General features: G+C 33.5%; 1 protein-coding gene across 4 annotated transcripts in view; it reads right to left on the bottom strand.

Annotated features, from left to right (window-relative positions):
• LOC118204090 (uncharacterized) overlaps positions 1-19167 on the bottom strand; it is a 150234-nt gene that overhangs the window by 11482 nt on the left and 119585 nt on the right. For 2 of the 4 annotated variants that reach the window (XM_085820765.1, XM_085820774.1), the window contains exons 7-8: positions 14000-14062; positions 9047-9112 (exon numbers count right to left, since the gene is read on the bottom strand). In XM_085820765.1, the coding sequence (XP_085676891.1) occupies positions 9047-9112; positions 14000-14062 (129 nt within the window). The remainder of the gene's footprint in view (positions 1-9046; positions 9113-13999; positions 14063-19167) is intronic. The other 2 variants (XM_085820777.1, XM_085820770.1) reach the window with 1 other exon arrangement.

Genomic DNA, 19167 nt, shown 5'->3' on the forward strand with positions numbered 1-19167 from the left:
GGTAAGGCCCAGTTATTTAGGCAATGTGGCCGAATTTTTAGAATTTAGTGACTCACCGAGCAAAAAAATCTAGAAATAGCAAAACTTTTAGAATTTAGGACAGGCAATGGGAACAAAATATAGGAAGGCACTAAGTAGCAGAACTATAGTATCCACTGAGAATTTCATCAGGTGGGAAAATGCCTAGTGCCAGCCCTGTATATGATGAGTTGAGACATCCACGATGAATCTTTTAAATTGTCAGTTTTCAATTTCTTAATAAACAGAAAATTCCTTTCTATAAATGTCTGTCCATGTGCTAAGATTACAAGCATTTTTGATATTTTCCACACATTTGTCTAGTGAAAAGTAGAAAAAATAGAGGAAAGAAAAACATGTTACATATTTAAAGACTTTAGTGTCAGAAGTAAAACATTCAAATATTATGTTTCCATTGTTCTACCAAAAAATTTTCCAAAAAATAAGAAATTCACCACACACCTTCTGTAAAATACACCCATCACATGTTAATACCATGAAGACAATTTTAATAATATTTTTAATTAATTACTATTTTGCTTTTACTCAGAATTATTTCATAAACTGTGCTTTATTACCTTCTTTAGTTTTCCTATTAAAATATTACACAATAAGTCGATAAAATGGAAAGTAATATCACTTAATAATATTGCAGCAAAAAATAAAAATGTTTCATTTTAATGCTATTTCTTAAATATAATTTCAATGTTAAAAAAAAAAAAAAAAAAAAAAAAAAACTTAGATTTCCGAAAAACATTTTTCTATAGAAACTGATTTTAAAATTGCCAAATTTAGAATAGTTTAATAAAAGAATTCACCTCACCAAAAGTGAAGAGTTGTTTACCAGTTCTTCACTAGAAACAAATGAAATAAATTCGAAATGCTTATGTTTCACTTGTAGCCCAGAGTCTCGAGTATCCCAACGTTTGTATTAGAAAGATGGGAACAAAGTATAACCCATCTACTCATTTAAAAAGACAACCATATTTATCAGTGAATTGCCAAAAATATTCCTCCAAAATGCTAATTCACACTTAAATGGCAGTTGTAAAAACAGGCAGAAATTTCAAATGATTAAAATTAAGGACTTTTAAGGACCAAAATTCGATTCCAAAAAAACTAAGGACTTTTAAGGACTCTTAAGGACTGTACAAACCTTGTAGTGATGAGTTGGAATGTCTAAACTACAGTATTTGACGGCATATAAGACACACTGGCATATAAGACGCACCCTTATTTAAAAGGCCACACAAAAGGAAAAAAAGTTTCAATAGTCCGCGTGACAGCGAGGTACCACAATAACTTAAAATGTGGTTTCTTTTAGTTCTCACGTTGTACAGTCATTAGGTTAATTGGAAGCAGAAAAGATGAAAAATATGCAGCCGCCTTCACCGGGAATCGAACCACGGACCTCTGGAATACCGGCCCAGCGTGCTGAACCACTACACCACGAAGGCACGCTAGAGGAGTGGGAGAAATACCTAATAAACAATCATTGAATGCAATTACCAAATGTATTTTTATTAAGGAAAATTAACAAACGGCAAGCTATTTTGAACATGATATGTAAATTTCAATAATGAATAAATGAATGAATGGCAAGCAATCAAACATAATACAAAATAAAGCAGAAACAACAAAAAACACAGATTCAAGGAAAACGTTGCCTATCATGAAATTAGACTTTAATCACTTTCATAACCATAAAAATCCTTTTCACTATCATCATCATCAAAAATGAGAATATCGTCATCATTACTGTTTCCGTCATCGCTAGTATCACCTTGTTCGAATAATGCGTCGTCTTCTGTTCCGTCAAGAGCATTACTGATTCCGCACTTCTTAAAGGACTTAACAATTACTTCAGTCTTTACGTCCTCCCAAGATCTTTTTACCCACTCGCACACTTGTGAAATAGAGGGCCGCTTCATTCTACCTTAGGGTGTGAGGGCGTGATGTGGCTCTCCTATCCACTTGTTCCATCATTCTCACACTTTTTCCTTAAATGGCTTATTCACCGATACATCTAAAGGCTGCAATTGGCTAGTCAGTCCACCAGGAATGACAGCTATCTGGGTTTTTAATTCTCTCGCTTTATTCTTTATGATTTCAGTTCTATGGGCGCTAAACTGATCCAAAACCAAAAGAGAGGGTTTTCTTAAGAGTCCACCAGGTCGCCTCGCCCATACGTTCTGTAACCACAGTTTCATTCCAGCTTTGTCCATCCAGCCTTTCAGATGAACATGAACACCCACTGGTGTTCATGTTTTCACACCCGTTGGAAGTTTTTCTTTTGAATATGAAAAACGGAGGTAGTTTTGTGCCGTATATCGGGTTTTTTTCATGACCTATGGTTTTTATGGTTATTCATTTAGACCCTTTAACACTCAAGTCTTGTTGGATGGTACATAAAATGTGAGTGGAATTTCATCCATATTTCCTATTTGACCAAGCTCAAAAGAAGTTTTCTTGTGTGCATTCAAAACAAACTCATGAAATGCTAGTATTTTTTCTTTATTATCTGATGGCATTTTCTATGCAATAGTTATTTTTGTGCGCACTGAGAAGCCTTGCCTTTTCATAAACCTGTAGCCACCAACCCTCAGACCCTGAAAAGTTCTGATTCCCATGTTTTCCTGCAAATCCTTTGGCCTCATTCATTATCACTTAACATTTGTCCCAGATTTCCTCTTATCTGTCACCCACATTTTTAGGGCATTTTCAAGTTCAGGCCAAGATGGAGCTGGGCATCGAAGGTTATGTTTTCGTTTTTTAGCAGTCTTCAGTTTATCTTACTGCAGTCGCCAAGTACGTATCATTTTTTCGGTAGGTGGTGGACCAAATGCCTTGCTGCAGTTCTGTTAAACTTTGGCATAGTTTAACACTCCTAGTTTATACTGAATTGTATAGCTCAATCTCTTGTTTCCTGTAGTCATATTTTCCAGGGTATTTTTTTAAAACAAATAGTTTTAAGCACCGATACCGACACGTTTATACAGAATAGCACCGATGCCGACCCGTGTGTCGGCTGAGTCAAAGAAAGTCTATGTAAAGAAGGAAAGGCTCCATAGATGTAATGTGACCGTCGAACCTGTTTGAACTTTGACATCAGCTTCGAGCTTTGGCGCTTTTTGGCAACAGATATTTCACGCAATAATTATTGCAGATGTAGAAAAAGTTATGTGTGTCTAGACCTTTATCCGGGCTAAAAAATAGCATTCAGTATTGACAGTTAACCTGTGTCTTTCACGTATAAAACGCAGGTAACGTTTTTGAGACCAAATTTAGGAAAAAAAGTGCGTCTTATATGCCGTCAAATACGGTACTACCTTTTCATGAAGATAAGCAAGATGGACATTTTTGCAATCAACTTGTATATAATGATAAAACCACCTTCCATTTAAGTAGCAAAGTAAACCATCATAACATGTGAATTTGGGGACTGGAAAATTCCCATGCCCAAATTGAATACATAATGAATTCCCAAAATTCTTTTGTGCAGTACCTTCATCAAAGATTTATGGACCATTCTTTTTCGCCAAAAAATTACTGAGTGGTATTACCTATGAAAAAGCAGCACCAAACAGGCAATACAGACTCAAAAACTCTACAGAAAACCGTCAATTGGCAAAAGACAGGAAACCTATTTGGCAACCCTAGGGGCTGACGGATATAGATAAGTTTTCCCTGGCAGTCTAGTCAAAGAATATGTATTGTTCTTTGGTCGTACACATTCTTTGGTCTAGTCTGTGCCTGCATCGGGATAGTTACACCAAAGAATATGTATTGTTAAGATGGAAAACTTCTCCGTAACAGGAGTGGCTCCGTCCCAACATAGAGGGAAACAGCTGCGCATGCGCAAAATATCTGTTGCCAAAGCTCGAAGGCCACATTTATGAAGAGTTCATAAAGCGAATATCATTTTAAATTTTTTTTTAATTTAAAGGAAAAGAAAATATTTTTCTTGCAATTAAATTTATTAATGGATTGGTTATTTTAAGCAAAAAAAAAGTGTGAAAATCCAAGTTTAAAATATCATGAAAAGTCAGAGAAGAAACGTTTTGTCAAACTTAATACGTGCTCCTCAATTTCCTGTACACATCGCGGAAGGGGAATTTCTCGCCACCAGGTTCCGTCACCAAATCCCTTGGCGAATTTTCCTTCCTATTCCCAGCGGTGTAATAGCAACCTGGTTTATATTATGTCTATGGAACCTTTCCTTCTTTACATACACATTCTTTGGTTACACTTTGGTCTTGTGCCTTCACTAGAATATGTAAACTTCGGCATCCTAACTATCTTACTTTTTCTGATTAAATCTCATTATTATTGGTATATGCCTATCTCAATTACGATTGCTATCTTTCTAGGTAATGTTTTCAGTAATATCCTATTTATTTCCTTCCTATTTTATCATATGGCTTACACATGGTTTAACTCACTGTTAAGAACGATTTACAGGTATGTGGTCAAATTTTTTTCTTCCTATCTCTGATTGGTCTTAATATATTTTTGTAATGTGTTTTGTTCTAAAATAAGTTTTAATTTAAACTTAAATTATTCATTGTTTAAAATTGGCTTTTGTGTAATATTAGTGCTCATAATTTTATTGAGATATTGACTATTCTGATATGATACATAAGTCTTAAAGCATGGTGCAAAACATTAAGTTGACGATCTATGATATATTTATAATTGCTAACCATGTCAACATCGGAAGGCCAAACCAACAATGAATCTAATGTGGCGGTTCAGGAGCCACAAATCGCACATGTGACAGTTAAAACTCCTCATTTATGGAAAAAATGTTAAACCAACTGTCACGTGTTTTATTCAAGTCAAAGGTAACTTTGCTCTAGCGAAGATTAGTAATGATATTACGAAATATAACCATGCGATTTCTTCCACAGACCCTGAAACTCTTTCCGCGTTATCATATATTTTATTTAATTCCTCCGTGTTGTAAAAATATGATGCTCTGAAAAGCATGTTGTTTACATGTCTATAATAACAGATTAAATAAAAAATTTTTGATCGATTTGGGTTCGGATGTTTCATGTGCGCTACCGACTTCTAAGTTTACGAAAATGCATCCTGATTTGCTACAATTACTTGGTACAAATATTTCCAGAATTTCTACGTACAGTACAAAATTATTAAACGTGAATTTAGAACTCGGACAAAACTTTTCTTGGAAGTTTTTAATCGCCAACATACCAGTGCCTATAATAGGAGCCGATTTTTCGAGACATTTTGATCTTTTAATCAATTTAAAACAAGGTAAGCTCATGAATATTACAGTCAAATACCCAAAATCCACCGAACTGAAATTCGCTTTGCCTCTCAAAATATAAACAGAATGTTTATAAGTTCCGGAAACTGCGACACTGAGTACGAAATATCAACGAAAAAATACTTACCGAATAATAATGAGTCATAACGGAAATACCAAATTATTGACATCATGATAAAAAAAATTTCCCCTCTAATCTGCATCGAGGTAAAAAAGCAGACAATTCACTCAACTCTTCCTTCAAGTTCACGATTCACGTTGTTGTATTTTCTGAGCTTTGTTATTTCACGAGATTATTTAGTGCTGCCATTTTTTTTTTAATCCTGATATTTTGTAATTAAATTAAGAATATTTTAAATTTCAACCCTTTTTAATACAATTACACATAAGAAACGCACTCATGATTTTGCTGCTTGCAGCGTTGAAAAATGTAAACACGCTGCATTGACAGTAATGCAAAAAGTGCAAATTCCGCAAAAGATGGAGGCAGGTGCTACTCCTCGACACGATTGTGTACGATATATGGAAAAATAAATAAAAGCTGTTGAAATTTTACAGCAACGGTGATTCTAACAACGAAATCCCAAACCGGAAATCTTTGCATGAGGCGAAATCGGCAAACGTTGATGCTGTGTACATAAAATACAATGAATAATATAATCAATTTATATATGTAATAATAATTTAATGCATATAATAAGTTAATGCAATAATACATATAATAATTTAATTAAATGCATCTAATATGCCTTATTTATTTTGCACTTTTAGTCTGACTATTATGATTTATCTTTCCTGTCCTGAAATCCGCAAAAATCCTAAAATCTGTACAACCTCTGGTCCCCAGGCTTTGCAGATTTCTGGACTTTTACTGTACTGTGAAATTAACTCGAATTGGTTCTCTTTCCGATTCTGAAAATTATTTTTCGGTAAAGTTAATATCAGGTGATTCACCGTATCAAAGAATCTTGAAAGAATTTTCAGACTTATTGAAGTTAAAATCTGATTTGGGCAGAGTAAAGCAGAGTACGGTTCATTACATCGAAACAAACGGTCCTCCTGTTCATAGTAAACCCCGTAGGTAAAGCCCTAAGTTATAGGAAGCAGTAAAAAAAGGAATTCCAATTTATGATGGATCAAGGTATTTGTAGACCATCAAAATCAGCATAGTCATCACCTCTTTATATCATTTCTAAAAGTTAGAATGACATACGGCCAGTAGGAGACTACCAAGAATTAAATGCGTGCACCAAACCTGACAGATATCCTATTCCTCATTTACAAGACGATTAATCTGACCCCCCACATCCGTATGTAACATTTCGTTGACATTGCGGAGGGAGTATGCTGCGGCAGGGCCAAACAGGTAATACAGACTAAAAAAACTCTAGAGAAAACAGCCAATTGGCGAAAGAAAGTAAACCTGTTTGGCAACCCTACAGGCTGATGGAGATAAACAAGTTTTCCAGGGCAGTTTAGTCTATGCCTGCACCGGGATAGTTACACTTCAGTCTTGCACCTTCACTGGAATATGTAAACTTCGGCATCTGTGTCTGTGTTGGGACTGTGCTCTATCTTAAGCCATTATAATGTATCTAACTATGTTACTTTTCTTGATTAAATCTCATTTTTAATGGTATATGCCGATCTCAATTACAATTGCTGTCTTTCTAGGTAATGTTTTCAAAAGGCAGGTGTTACTCACACGTACCTCACCTACTTTATATACTGGAAATTAGGCTTTCCCCTCAGTTGAAGGAAGATATGCAAAACTTAATTTTTCAACAAGATCTTGTGTTCATACCACCTTGGCCTAGAAGTTTGCCCTAACTTAAACAACACATTTGTAATGCTTTACAGTTTCTAGTGAAACATCACAGCATGTCTGGCAAGAAATGGCATATCGCATTGATTATATACAGGTGACTAAAGAAAGTCATATTGAACACTTGTGGGGGGAAAATACATTTTTTCTTTACAATGACATTTTATTCGCAATTTTCTTTTTGTAATTATGGAACATATTAAATTTTGTAATCGGCTGATTTCCTGCATTATTTGACCTGTATTTCTGTATTATTATAATCCTACTTGACACAAACTTCCATGCACTAAATAACCAAAACAGTGGAGACATTACATGCTGCTGCTCTTTTAACATGAACTCCTCTAAACCTAAAAATGCCTAAGTACTAATTCTGGCAAATAAGGGTAACCACAACCAAAACAGTAGAGACATTACATGCTGCTGCTCTTTTAACATGAACTCCACTAAACCTAAAAATGCCAAAGTACTAATTATGGCAAATAAGGGTAACCACAACCATACCATACCTGCAGCAAATGTATCTGCAACACAACATTCTAAAACTGCCAAAGATTTCACAGCTAACAGCCAACAAATGCCAGTGTGCTAGCTCTGGTAAACATTGAGCAGTCACATGAAATGAAAGCCATACCAGCAGCAGAGTGATCTGCAACTCCATTCTGAAGTTATCTCAAATTCATGGATAATGGTCTACAAGTTACTAGTTCTGGCAAATGGACAGTAGCCCCAGGAAATACAAACCAATAGTAATGTGATCTGCAGCTATAGCCTGCATGATGTCTCACATTTATGGATTTGATTTCCTGCTCAGTAATATCCTTGAAGTGTACAACATAGTTTATAGCAAGCACATAACAGGCTGTAGAATAATATGCCATTTAGTGGAATGTTCCCGCAAGTCATGCTTGCACAGTAATCTACAGACATGTTAGTTTTTTCACTGGCAATAAAATCATTTCCCTTAAGATGTCAATGGTGTTTGAGAATCCCATTGCAAGGAATTCTTAGTTATAAAGAAAAGTGACTGAAAGAATTAAAGAATTTAAAAAGGGGAAAAAGTATGTCTACTTATCTGACATATTCCCTCCCTCCAATCAAACCGTGCAAGTGAACAACAGTCTTTTTAAGTTGGAGTAATTCAATTATTTAAAATGATATATCAGAAGAATATTGAATAATTTGGAAAGAAAATCTAAAATTACAACAAATATGCCTGGAATCTCAGTCAGCAGTTACATAAGCAGGCTGTTTACCTACATTAAAAAATATTTCATAAAATATGTTAAAATACATATTGTAATTTTTTCAACATAAACTTAAAAATTAAATAAAAAATTATAGAAAAGTGGCATGGTTTTCTTTTTCAGTTCCCATATTTTTTGTTTGTTTGTTTCCCCAACCCTTATTAACATATTTTTTTAATTAAAAAAAATTAAAGTTCAATTTCTGAAAGGGAATCTTGATAAATAAACTATTCAGGAATTTCTAAATTTAAAAAAACAAAATATTTAAAACTTTTCCATTATGGGACAACAAGGATATAAAATTTTCCTAAACATAAAAGGTATATTCCTGGAACAAAACAAAAATGATGCAATTAAAAACTTTTTTAATTCACAACTCTGAAAATAAAATCACTGGTATAAGAAAACAGAACAGCATAAACATTGCCAACAGGCACCACTTTTGGCTAAGATATATTTAAATGGGATTTTGTTTTTATTCTGGGGGTTCTGTATGAATTCACATAATTAAGAAGCCGATAAAGTATGACTAGATGAAAATATCAAGATAGTGCCTATATCTTTCTACTAAATCATGTTGTCTATCTAAATCATGTTGTCTTACAACAGAAAACATCCATAACTATTATTACCACGCTGATGCAATATGGAAAAAAGACTCACCTGGTGAGAAAAATTCATTGCCACATTGCTTTAATCTTTCAGATTCAGTTTTGAGTTCCCCAGCACCTAAAACATGTAATACTCTTTAATTAGCAAAGTTTATAAATCAAATGATAATTTCTATAATCAATAGTTAGCAATATCTTACAGCTTTTATTTGCTTATGTTCCATACAGAAACATAGGTTGTATTACTAATTAAATGGTTACTTAAATTAATTCAAACTAAGTGGTATTTAGACTGAATGTAATTTATGCCACTCTTGTCCTCTGGCTAAGCTATATTAACTTGATGAGAAACTTCAGGCATCAAAGCTACCCTTTGCTTAATGAGGCCTCGTATATCCATAAATAGTAATCAACATTGAAAGCTATCAATATGGTTGTATCAGAAACAAAATATCCTCACTGTTTTTTCTCACAATGCATCCAGAATCAAAGTCTGCCACATTCATCTATTTTTAACTTTCATAACAAACTTCTGGCAAACCCAAATCTTCATCTAAATATAATTATTTTGGAGCATATAACAAACACTCTGTTATAAAAGTATTAGTACATACTTTCTATTTCTGTTATTTCTAATGTTTAGATCATTCAGTTCTGTTCGAGATTTCATAAATGAAATGTTCCTTCATGAGAGTTAGGCCCTGCATCTATTTGTGTCATATATGTAATGCAAGTCTATTTTTCATAATTATTCCAAGGAAGAACTTCAACAATTGACTATCCATTTTCCCCCTTAACCATCAGTTTAGACTCAAGGCAGAAACAAGTAAACCATCTAGTAATAATTCTTTATTTACCATTAGAACCAAACGACAGGTGACACTTATTATCTATCATAAACCAACTGCCAACTCAGCATAATTCTTTCACCCATCGTGTCTATGGCGTTGTTTTCTATTCTTGCATGACAAGAACTTGAATATTCTGCTCTATGCAATATGGTATTTCTAACCCAAGTAAAGTAGAATATTTGAAATCATAACAGATTGGAAGAAATAGAAGATACTCAACAGATTTAACAGAAAATTCAATTACAAGAATAGGCATATCTAATACAGTACAAAGTCCGAAATCCGGATTCGTCGGGACTTCGGCGATTCCGGTTTTGGAATTTTTCCAGATATTAGATCATCAGTTTAAATCTAGTAAGATGACAGGTAGAAATTATAAAATTAAAAATACGAAATTGTGATTTATGAAATAATGAAGTATTTACAATTTAAAAGGTATCAAAATTTACAAAAATGCTTAATATTTATTTGTTTACCTTATTAAACATTTCTTTCAATGTAAGTTCTTAAAGTTGCTTCGTTTTTTTTTTTTTTTTTTTTTTTTTTTTTTTTTTTTTTTGTGCTCTTTAATTCTGTAGACAGATATAATCTCTTGTTTAGTTACATTGTTGAATTCCTGAATTCCTGTAACTGCTGTGTCGAGAATTCCGACTAACTTGTCAATCGAAAAGTTTTCGTCTTCAGTAACTTCTCTTTCACTTTCTTCACTATCTGCAGTGGTATTTTCTGGATCTAGAACCATACTACAGATTTTGCCATTCATTAATTGATTAAAGATTCAGGAGCATTGCCATCACAATGAAAAACTTCTTTTATATCATCTTCATTTATTACTGCTTCTCCACATTTCTTTACAAAATCCATTAATTGGAAAAATTCACCTTTGTTTTGCAATACCCAAAAACCTAAATTCGTGCCTATCATCATCAAATTTAGGTATCGTTCACTATACACATTTGACTATGCATCATGAGCTTGGCGACTAACAACAAGTTGTTCCGTTAAATTTTATTTTGCTTCTATCGTGCACTGAGACAATTAAGCTTGAATTGTATTAGTTCAGCTATTTATTATACTTATGTCTATTTCTTGCACATGCTTAAGGCTTATCAGAGTTCTGAATGAACTGAGGGCCACCGCTAGATATCTCACCACCTGATGCAGTCTCTGTTAGTCCTAAATTCTGCGACCCGATGCCGCCTTACGAGCCCTGGCGCTGGTTCTGGGTTTATGAATAACTAATCAGTTGTTCTTAATTCAAATAGCCCTAAATGTAATCCTTGGGTGTATGAGTATCATCAAAAAATTTATTTTTAGCATATGGAAAGAAATTTTTGTTAAAATTTTCCTCTTCAACTTTTTTTTCTGCGTTGAACTTAAATCTGTAATCATCGCCAAGCGTAATGTAAACATAAAAGGTTACCATACTTCTTTGTTATTTAATTACTAACAAAAATTTGCTTAGGCATCGCTACATGAATCATTACTCAAGTTGCCACGTGTTGATAAACATGCTGTGATGAACGGAAAGTATAATAAATAATGATTCGCCAGTTTGGCATCAGATCAACGTTGTATCTATGGGGAATGTTTTGATTTGAATGCAGCAACGGAGCCAAATTGCTCATCATACAAATTTATGCTAAAATGATTGTTTCTTCAATAACACAGTATTTTATTTAGTGTCGAAGTGAAATTAAGAATCGGGACTCTCCAGATGTTTTATTATTCGCAGAGGGGGAATGAAATGCGCATGCATAAAGCCTACAAGAAAAAAGTTGGTGGTTTTGAGATCCGGATTTTAGATCATTCCGGATAATGACATCTGGATTTTGGACTTTGTACTGTAACATGCCGAACAAGTATTCATTTAGAACTCAAACAACAAAAATCAGCATTTTTTTTTTTTTTTTTGGCTTCCTTTTTTCCCCCGTGGTGTGTTTGCCATTTTGTGATTGTATGAACCATGAAAATTTCAAAATATAATGCTGATTTTTGTTGTTTGAGTTCTAAATTAATAGGCATATCTGTTTTCATACGCACATTACTGAAAGAGAAAAAAAAGTCAAAGTGAAATGACGTTTCGACCCATAAAAACCAAAATAGAGATAAATTTACAAGAATGTGATCTTACTATTAAAATACTAAAAACTTCTCATAAGTATGCAATAAATATGTTTATAAACTTGCACTATCATTATTACAAATCACGCAGAAATTAACCATGGAAGATAACCAAAGAAATTAGAAACAACAGCAGCATCTGGTATCATCATTAGCATGCAAAAACAGAAAGCCAAACACAAGAAATGGGTTTAACATCTATGAGGTCAAATTACACAGCAAATGAATAGCATACAGTGATTCATCAACAATAATAGCAATAAGGAAAACAGCACATCTTTGACAAAATATATGATTGATTCCCCCCCACAAAAACTATCTAACATTCAAAAACACTCTTAAAACTAGAGAAGTAACAGAAATTATAACTAGGCCATTTTGCATTAAGGGGTTACATGGGTTTTACAAGTTCAAAAAGTCTTTTTTTTTTTTTTTTTTTTTTCCCCTTATTAAAATCTACAACATCTCTCGAATATTGTCCAAAAATTTCAAGTTGATCCGAGTAATAGTTTCAGAGATACAGCCTTTTGAAATCAGAACATGTTTTGACTGCAATGAAACCTACTTACGAAGATCTGAGTAAGGATGAGCTTTTGGAGCGATGTTTGAAATGTTTATGTTTTAACTGGGGTTTTACAAAAAATAGCAACGAAAGTTACAACCAGTTGATCTGGAAAATTACTCCAAAAATACTTCCAGCTGGTTCTAAGATCGTTGATATTGCTGCATTGACTGCTGCTTGCATTTTTAATGAAGAAACATTATCATTATTATTAATTATGCACTGTATGGGTTTAAAACTTGGCCCAAATTTCCATGAATATGCCCAAAATGCTGACAAAAACCGTATCTGCGCCGCCGAGAAAAAATCTACAAACGAGACTCTTGAAGCCAGGATTCGTCATAGACAGGAACAAAAGGAAGCCGATGACATTGCAGCTGCAGCAGGTTCATTACTTTATGGCCCAGGAATCGATAATTCAATGTAAGTAAAAAAAAAAATTTTTTTTCCCCTGTTTTATGGTCACTCAAAACTTTAAATGTGTTTTTCTCAAAACTATGTTTTTAAAGTATTTTAAAGTAAAATTGTCAAGATTTCTCGAAGACTACTCCACCAATCTCGATGAAATTTTAAACAGGTCTTCGAGATACAATTTACAAGGACTTGGATGAAGGATTTTTTTTTTTCAATTACAACTTTTTTTTCCCAAAATGTCACGGAATTTTTATCGAATTTTGCATTTTTATGTAAAAACTGCTGTCAAACATTTAATTTTCATTTTTTTTTTTTCCTTTCATCCAATTTCTAGTTTGAAGCCTTAACTAAAACACAGATTTTTTTTTTCCACTTCAGATTATCCTGCTAGGAGTTCTGCTGTCAACACGAATGCACCTTTTTTTGGAGGGCTCGCCTGGTATGACGTCACAATGGTGGAGTTTTTAATATTTTTTTTCAAAAATTTCAGAAATTGTTTATTAAATATGTACCTTTAAGATAATAAAAAAATTGAATTAAATATTTCATTTATTATATGAAAAAAAAATCTTGAAAATACGCCGTTTTTACTCGGATGAAACCCATGTAACCCCTTAAAGGACTTAAAATCATTATTACCATACATCTAGAGAATCATGCTTAACAATAAAATTTCATTGCCAAAGATAGAAACCAGAGATGATAATTCTTGCCACATTATAATCAAAGATGAATCAAACAAAGACAAAACCAAGCAGAGTGAAAGTAAGGGAAGAGAAAGAAATGGAAAAATAGGAATCACTTAAGTTCCAGCTGAACAAAGGTGACAAGCTGTCTGCAAAATCTTTGACAGCAAAATATAAACTTATGAAAACTAAAATATTGTCAAGGAATAGGATGGCTCAACTTTTGACAAGTTTATATATATATATATATATATAAATTTTTAAAAGCCATGTGATGATCTAATGGCGCACGGAGAAAACATAAAATAATAATTCAATAATATAAAAACAGATGGTCTTCAACCAGCAGTTTGACCCACTATAAATACCTTCTTCGCTGAAATAATCTCTGTTAATGCTTTCAGTTTCTGAAATTTTTCTCTTGCTTCTCTCTGCCAAAGAAAAATGAAAGAGTTATTAGCCCATTTTTATCTCATATGTTTTTTTCCAAAAAAAAAAAAAAAAAAAGGAGCAACTAACAAAGCATGAATTTCTTTGCTTATTACAAAAACATGTTAATTACAGAAGGTATAAGAGAATTATAGAATTCTCAGACTTAAAGATTTCTGTAAGAACTTGCACATAAAATGCATAGAACTGCTAATTTTATTTCTTTAATAATATGAGTATTGAAAATAAACATGAAATGATATGAGGTCAAGACAGGCGCTGGAGCCAGTGAGGCAGAATTTCGAGAATTTAGCAACAAGTAAAAAATTTAAGAACAGAATAACTTGGGAAAAATAAGACTTATGAATTTAATATGAAATTGATCTCCCCTGACTTGTTCACACATGCTGGCAATAAGGTCTTGTTAAACAGAGTTCTAGAAATTAAGTTCCACTCCTCTGGCAACGCAGTGTTCAAGGCATTTAACACCTCTAGGAAAGGGATGTCTCTCCATGCAACTAATTTATAGCAACATCTTTTTTTTAGCACTTTTTCTAAGTTTGTCTTTAATAATAATAATACTCCTACTAGTTTCTCCTTCATCTTAATTTGTTAATGTTCAATAATATATCTTTGAAGAACAAATTTCTCTTTTTTTATGCAATCATTTTCCTCCTTAATATGCTTCTCCTTCATTTTAGAATTTTTGATTTAATTAAGGATTTCTGTTATTTTATTGTTGCATGTATTTAGAAGGTGTGGAAGAAACTTCTAATTTTATTTCTTTAATAACTTAAGAATAAATATGAAATGATATCTAGCCAAGGCTGGTGCCAAAGCTGGTATATAAGAAATTTTAAGAATTTCATGGAGCACTGACTAACAAAATTTAGGGATGGCAAAACTTTTAGAATTTATGGAGGCAGCAGAATATGGGACCCACAGAGATTGCACGAAGGCCAGTAAAATGCATTGTGTCAGCCCTCTGTATGGCACACTGATACATATAACATGAATCATTCAAATTGTCAGTTTTCAATTTCTTTATTAGTAAAAAATTATTTTCTACAGTTACCTGCACATATGTAAAAATTAGAACCATTTGCAATTTTCCATGCTTATATCTAGAGAAAGAGAAAATAAAGGAAAGATAAATATGTTAAGGAAAAGTCTTCGAGAAACAAAGGCAGAAAATTCAAATAATTTTTGCACTGTCCACTAAAAATTCTCCCCCCCCCAAAAAAAAAACTGTAAAGCACATCCATTACGTGTTAATACCATGAAGACATTTTTGCCCCATTTTTACTGAACTGTAGATCAATAAATGCTGGCATCTAAGCCATCCAAACTGGAAGGTCTAAAACCTGAGATAAAAATCATCTTTACCACTTCTGTATGAGAAAAAAGCCTGAAGATTTTTTATTTTTGAAAAAATCAAAAGAGAAAACTGATACACATTTGAATATTCTGAAATAATAACATGGGAGCTTTCATGATCAGAAACATTGCTTTTTAGCATGTATCAACATGTTTATTTCTCAATCAAAATATTCCTAAATTGGGAAAATGGAAAATAATCTCACCTTAAAATATGACGAAAGAAATAAAAATCCATTATTTTTATGCTATTTCTGAAATGTAATTTTAATATATTATCATTTTTTAATGATATATATCAGTGTTATTATGTTCAAAAAAAGTTGTGAAAAAATTTGCATATCGCTGAAACACAACTTTTGAACACAAACTGATCTTAAAATTGCCAAAATGTTGATAACTTGTCAAATTTAGCACCGCATGACAAAACATTTCATATCCGAAAAGGGAAAAGTTTTTTTGACATAACATTTTGTGAACTCTTCATCTGCAAAAAAGAAATAATTTTGAAATGTTTATGTTTCAACTGGGGTAGGAAACTGGAATATCACTCTGCTTATATTAGGAATGAATTTGATAACAACTCATCAAATACATATTTGTCAATGAATTGCCAAAACATATTCCTTAAAAGTGTTAATTTATACCCAAAACTGAATTTGTAAAAAACAGACAGAAACGCCAGATGAGTAAAATTAAGGACTTTTTCCTGATACTGGTTGAAATCACAAACTTTTGAGGACCATACAAATCCTGTCAATAGTAGACTTAATGAGTATTGATAATTTTCTCCAGGATTTTACATAAGCAGCTAGTTAGGGCAACTGGACAAGAATTGGATGGACTTTTTTGTTTTTTTCTTGACTTAATAATTAGGATAATGACAGCTTTTAATCAGGCATTTGAAAATGGTCTTTCCTCTCCATACTTTATTATAAAGGATGAGATAAGTAATTAAGATTGCTTAACTATAAACGTCATTTAACCACATCCGAGTTAGCTCGGAAATAGGCGCTGTTTCGATTTTCCTATGAATAACCTAGTTAACTCGGGCGCTGAAAATTTTACGGATATTTAATGCCATTGACCGTAACATCGAGTGGCAATTGACACTCTGCCCTGCACATTGGTTTCTTAGTTGTGGTAGGGGTTCAAACAACTTTTGCGTTTGGTTCATCGATACTTTGCCATGCACATGTTTTTTTTAGCCGTGGGAAAGATCCCAGTGGCTTTTGTGAATGGTTCCTCCATGACCCTGAACTGGTGCAGTTGGTGACGTGGCCGCATTATAAATAAACTATAAATTCAGTTTGTTTTGTTAATTGATGCAGATTACCAGCTTATCACGCTGCTGCAGACTGTGATGTGCTGCTATGTGTTACACCATGTTTCAGACTGTACCATACTGTCAATGACATCTATAGATCATAAAATGTATTTACTTGATTTTTACTTACTTTGCTCTTATTACCTATTATTTATTACCTTGACTACAGTTTTGTATTACTTTTGGCTTGAGTGTTTTTTTCGGGGGGGGGGGGGGTCATTGAAGCCCAAGTTAACTCGGGTAATGTCATGAACCATAATAAATATCTTGTTCCCCTCCTCGGAATTTTTTTTCCGGGGGGGGGGCGGCTTACAAAGTAACATCTAGTGAGCTATATCTGTTAATAAATAATAATAAAAATGTTATAAAAAATTCCAGGATTTTCAGCATAATTTTGAATATAAATTCAGTCATTAAACGGTTAATGCACATGGGTTTTCTGAGCTAGCTATAGATCAGGAAAGGCTTGAAACCAGCGGCATTACCTCCCAACTATGTGATGATATCTTTAAAACGCCTTGGAAACAGACAATGTCTTAGCTTCTTTGTGCATATAGAACCCTTCAGGCAATTTTACCAGCAAAGCTTAGTTTCACCCACACTGAATATATGTTCTGGGCAGTAGCTTGTTTTTTAAATTATTCCATTCAATTTGTCACAAATTTTTCTGCTGCTTCTACATCCATGCTTGCAGCTGATTCAGGAGGTTGAAGCTTCACCTAAGCCTTTGAAAACATCCATGGCTTGCTCGAAATGATATTGCCGATTTTTTACTTTCAATGTCTCGAAGATACTGTATGCCTCAATTTGAATTATTAAAAGGCTTACTGGCATATTATTTTTCACCTGGTTCTCAAGATCATCAGACCAGCAATAATTTCACCATTTCATGAATAAGAGCTTTTCGCTGTTTAGTTATCGTGGCTTTAAATCCTGTCAATGATTTCCTGAACTCTAACATCATCCCTTTTATAACTATTGAAATTGTCGAATACGGGAATTTCAAGTCATGCTATTTCTTTAATATTTTTACCAGCTTCATGGTCTTGCATGATTTTTATTTTCATTTCAAGGTTAATAGCCTTTGTTTTTAAACAGTTTCTTCAGATGATGTTACATTTATTCTTTTTGTTGACATATATATTATTTTGAGGTTAAACACATGTAAAAAATAATGAGGTTGCACAGTGACTGACTAGTTGTCAGAATGAAACTGACTAAAAAGTGCATAACAAGCCTATAGCAAAGAATATGTATTGTTAAGAAGGAAAACTTCACAGCAGCAGGAGTGGCTCCCTTCGAACAAAAAGGGAAACAGCTGCACATGCGTGAAACATCAGTCGCCAAAAAGTGCCAAAGCTCGAAGCTGATGTCAAAGTTCGATAGTCACGTTTATCAAGAGTTTAAAGCTGTGTGTGTTTGTGTGATATTTGTTGGAAAATATGACCTACTGTAACCCTTTCTCTGCATCATCTCTCTTCCTTGAAATAATTCTAATTTTTACATAAGGTTTAGTTCTTATTTTAGACGGATATAGCAATTACTTCTACTTCTTTTTCACGCCCACTGTTTGCATTAAGAACGGACTGTTTCAGCTTAATTAAGATGCAAAATCGAAACTTGATGTTACATCATCTGGAAAGCTGAGTCGTGCCGATAGCTGATTGGTTGCCGTGAGATGACGTCATGTCTACTTAAGGTATAAGTGTCTTGCGTCGCTCTGTTTTATTCCTTCTGGTTTCTGTTTCATTGCTCCTTGGTGGCCATTCCAGCCCTCATTGGAAGACGATATTGCGATGCGTGCCGTCCAGCAATAAGTTCCGTGGTTCCGGTCCAAGATGACTTTTCCTGGATTCATTGTAGCAAGGCAGTTACAATGTGAGCAACTGCCGTGGACAGCATTCTGTTTCTATGGTTCGGCAGTGATCTATCTCAAGTTGTGATTTCCGGTGAGCAACTGCCGTGGGCGGCATCCTGTTTTCATGGAGGCGGCATCTTCAATACAGGTGTTTTTTTCAGGAGTAGCGGCGATGTTTTTCCAAGCTGTGATTTCTTGTGTTTAACTACAGTGAGCGGCTTTTGCCAGCTCAAGTGCACTTAAGGTTTAGTTTAATTTTTCAGGTGCCTTCTTGACCAAAAAGCATGGACTTATTTATAGTGAAGTGAAATTCATACTAAAAGCATAGTTTCAGTTCTGTGATATGTTTTTCGCATATTGAATGCCAGTATTCAAAGATCAGGTAAAATATTTACTATATCATTAATAGTGTAATATTCTTTAAAGGGAAAAACCCTTGGAGTTAATGAATAGTCAACTAAGTGTAATTTGACAATGATTATGTTACACTCTTTAAGTTTCTGATATTGATTAAATTTATTTATTGTATTTTTATTTTTATATAT

The sequence above is a fragment of the Stegodyphus dumicola genome, chromosome 1, assembly GCF_044657685.1.
Source record: "Stegodyphus dumicola isolate Sdum_Otavi_A_Nest chromosome 1, ASM4465768v1".
NCBI lineage: Eukaryota > Metazoa > Arthropoda > Arachnida > Araneae > Eresidae > Stegodyphus > Stegodyphus dumicola.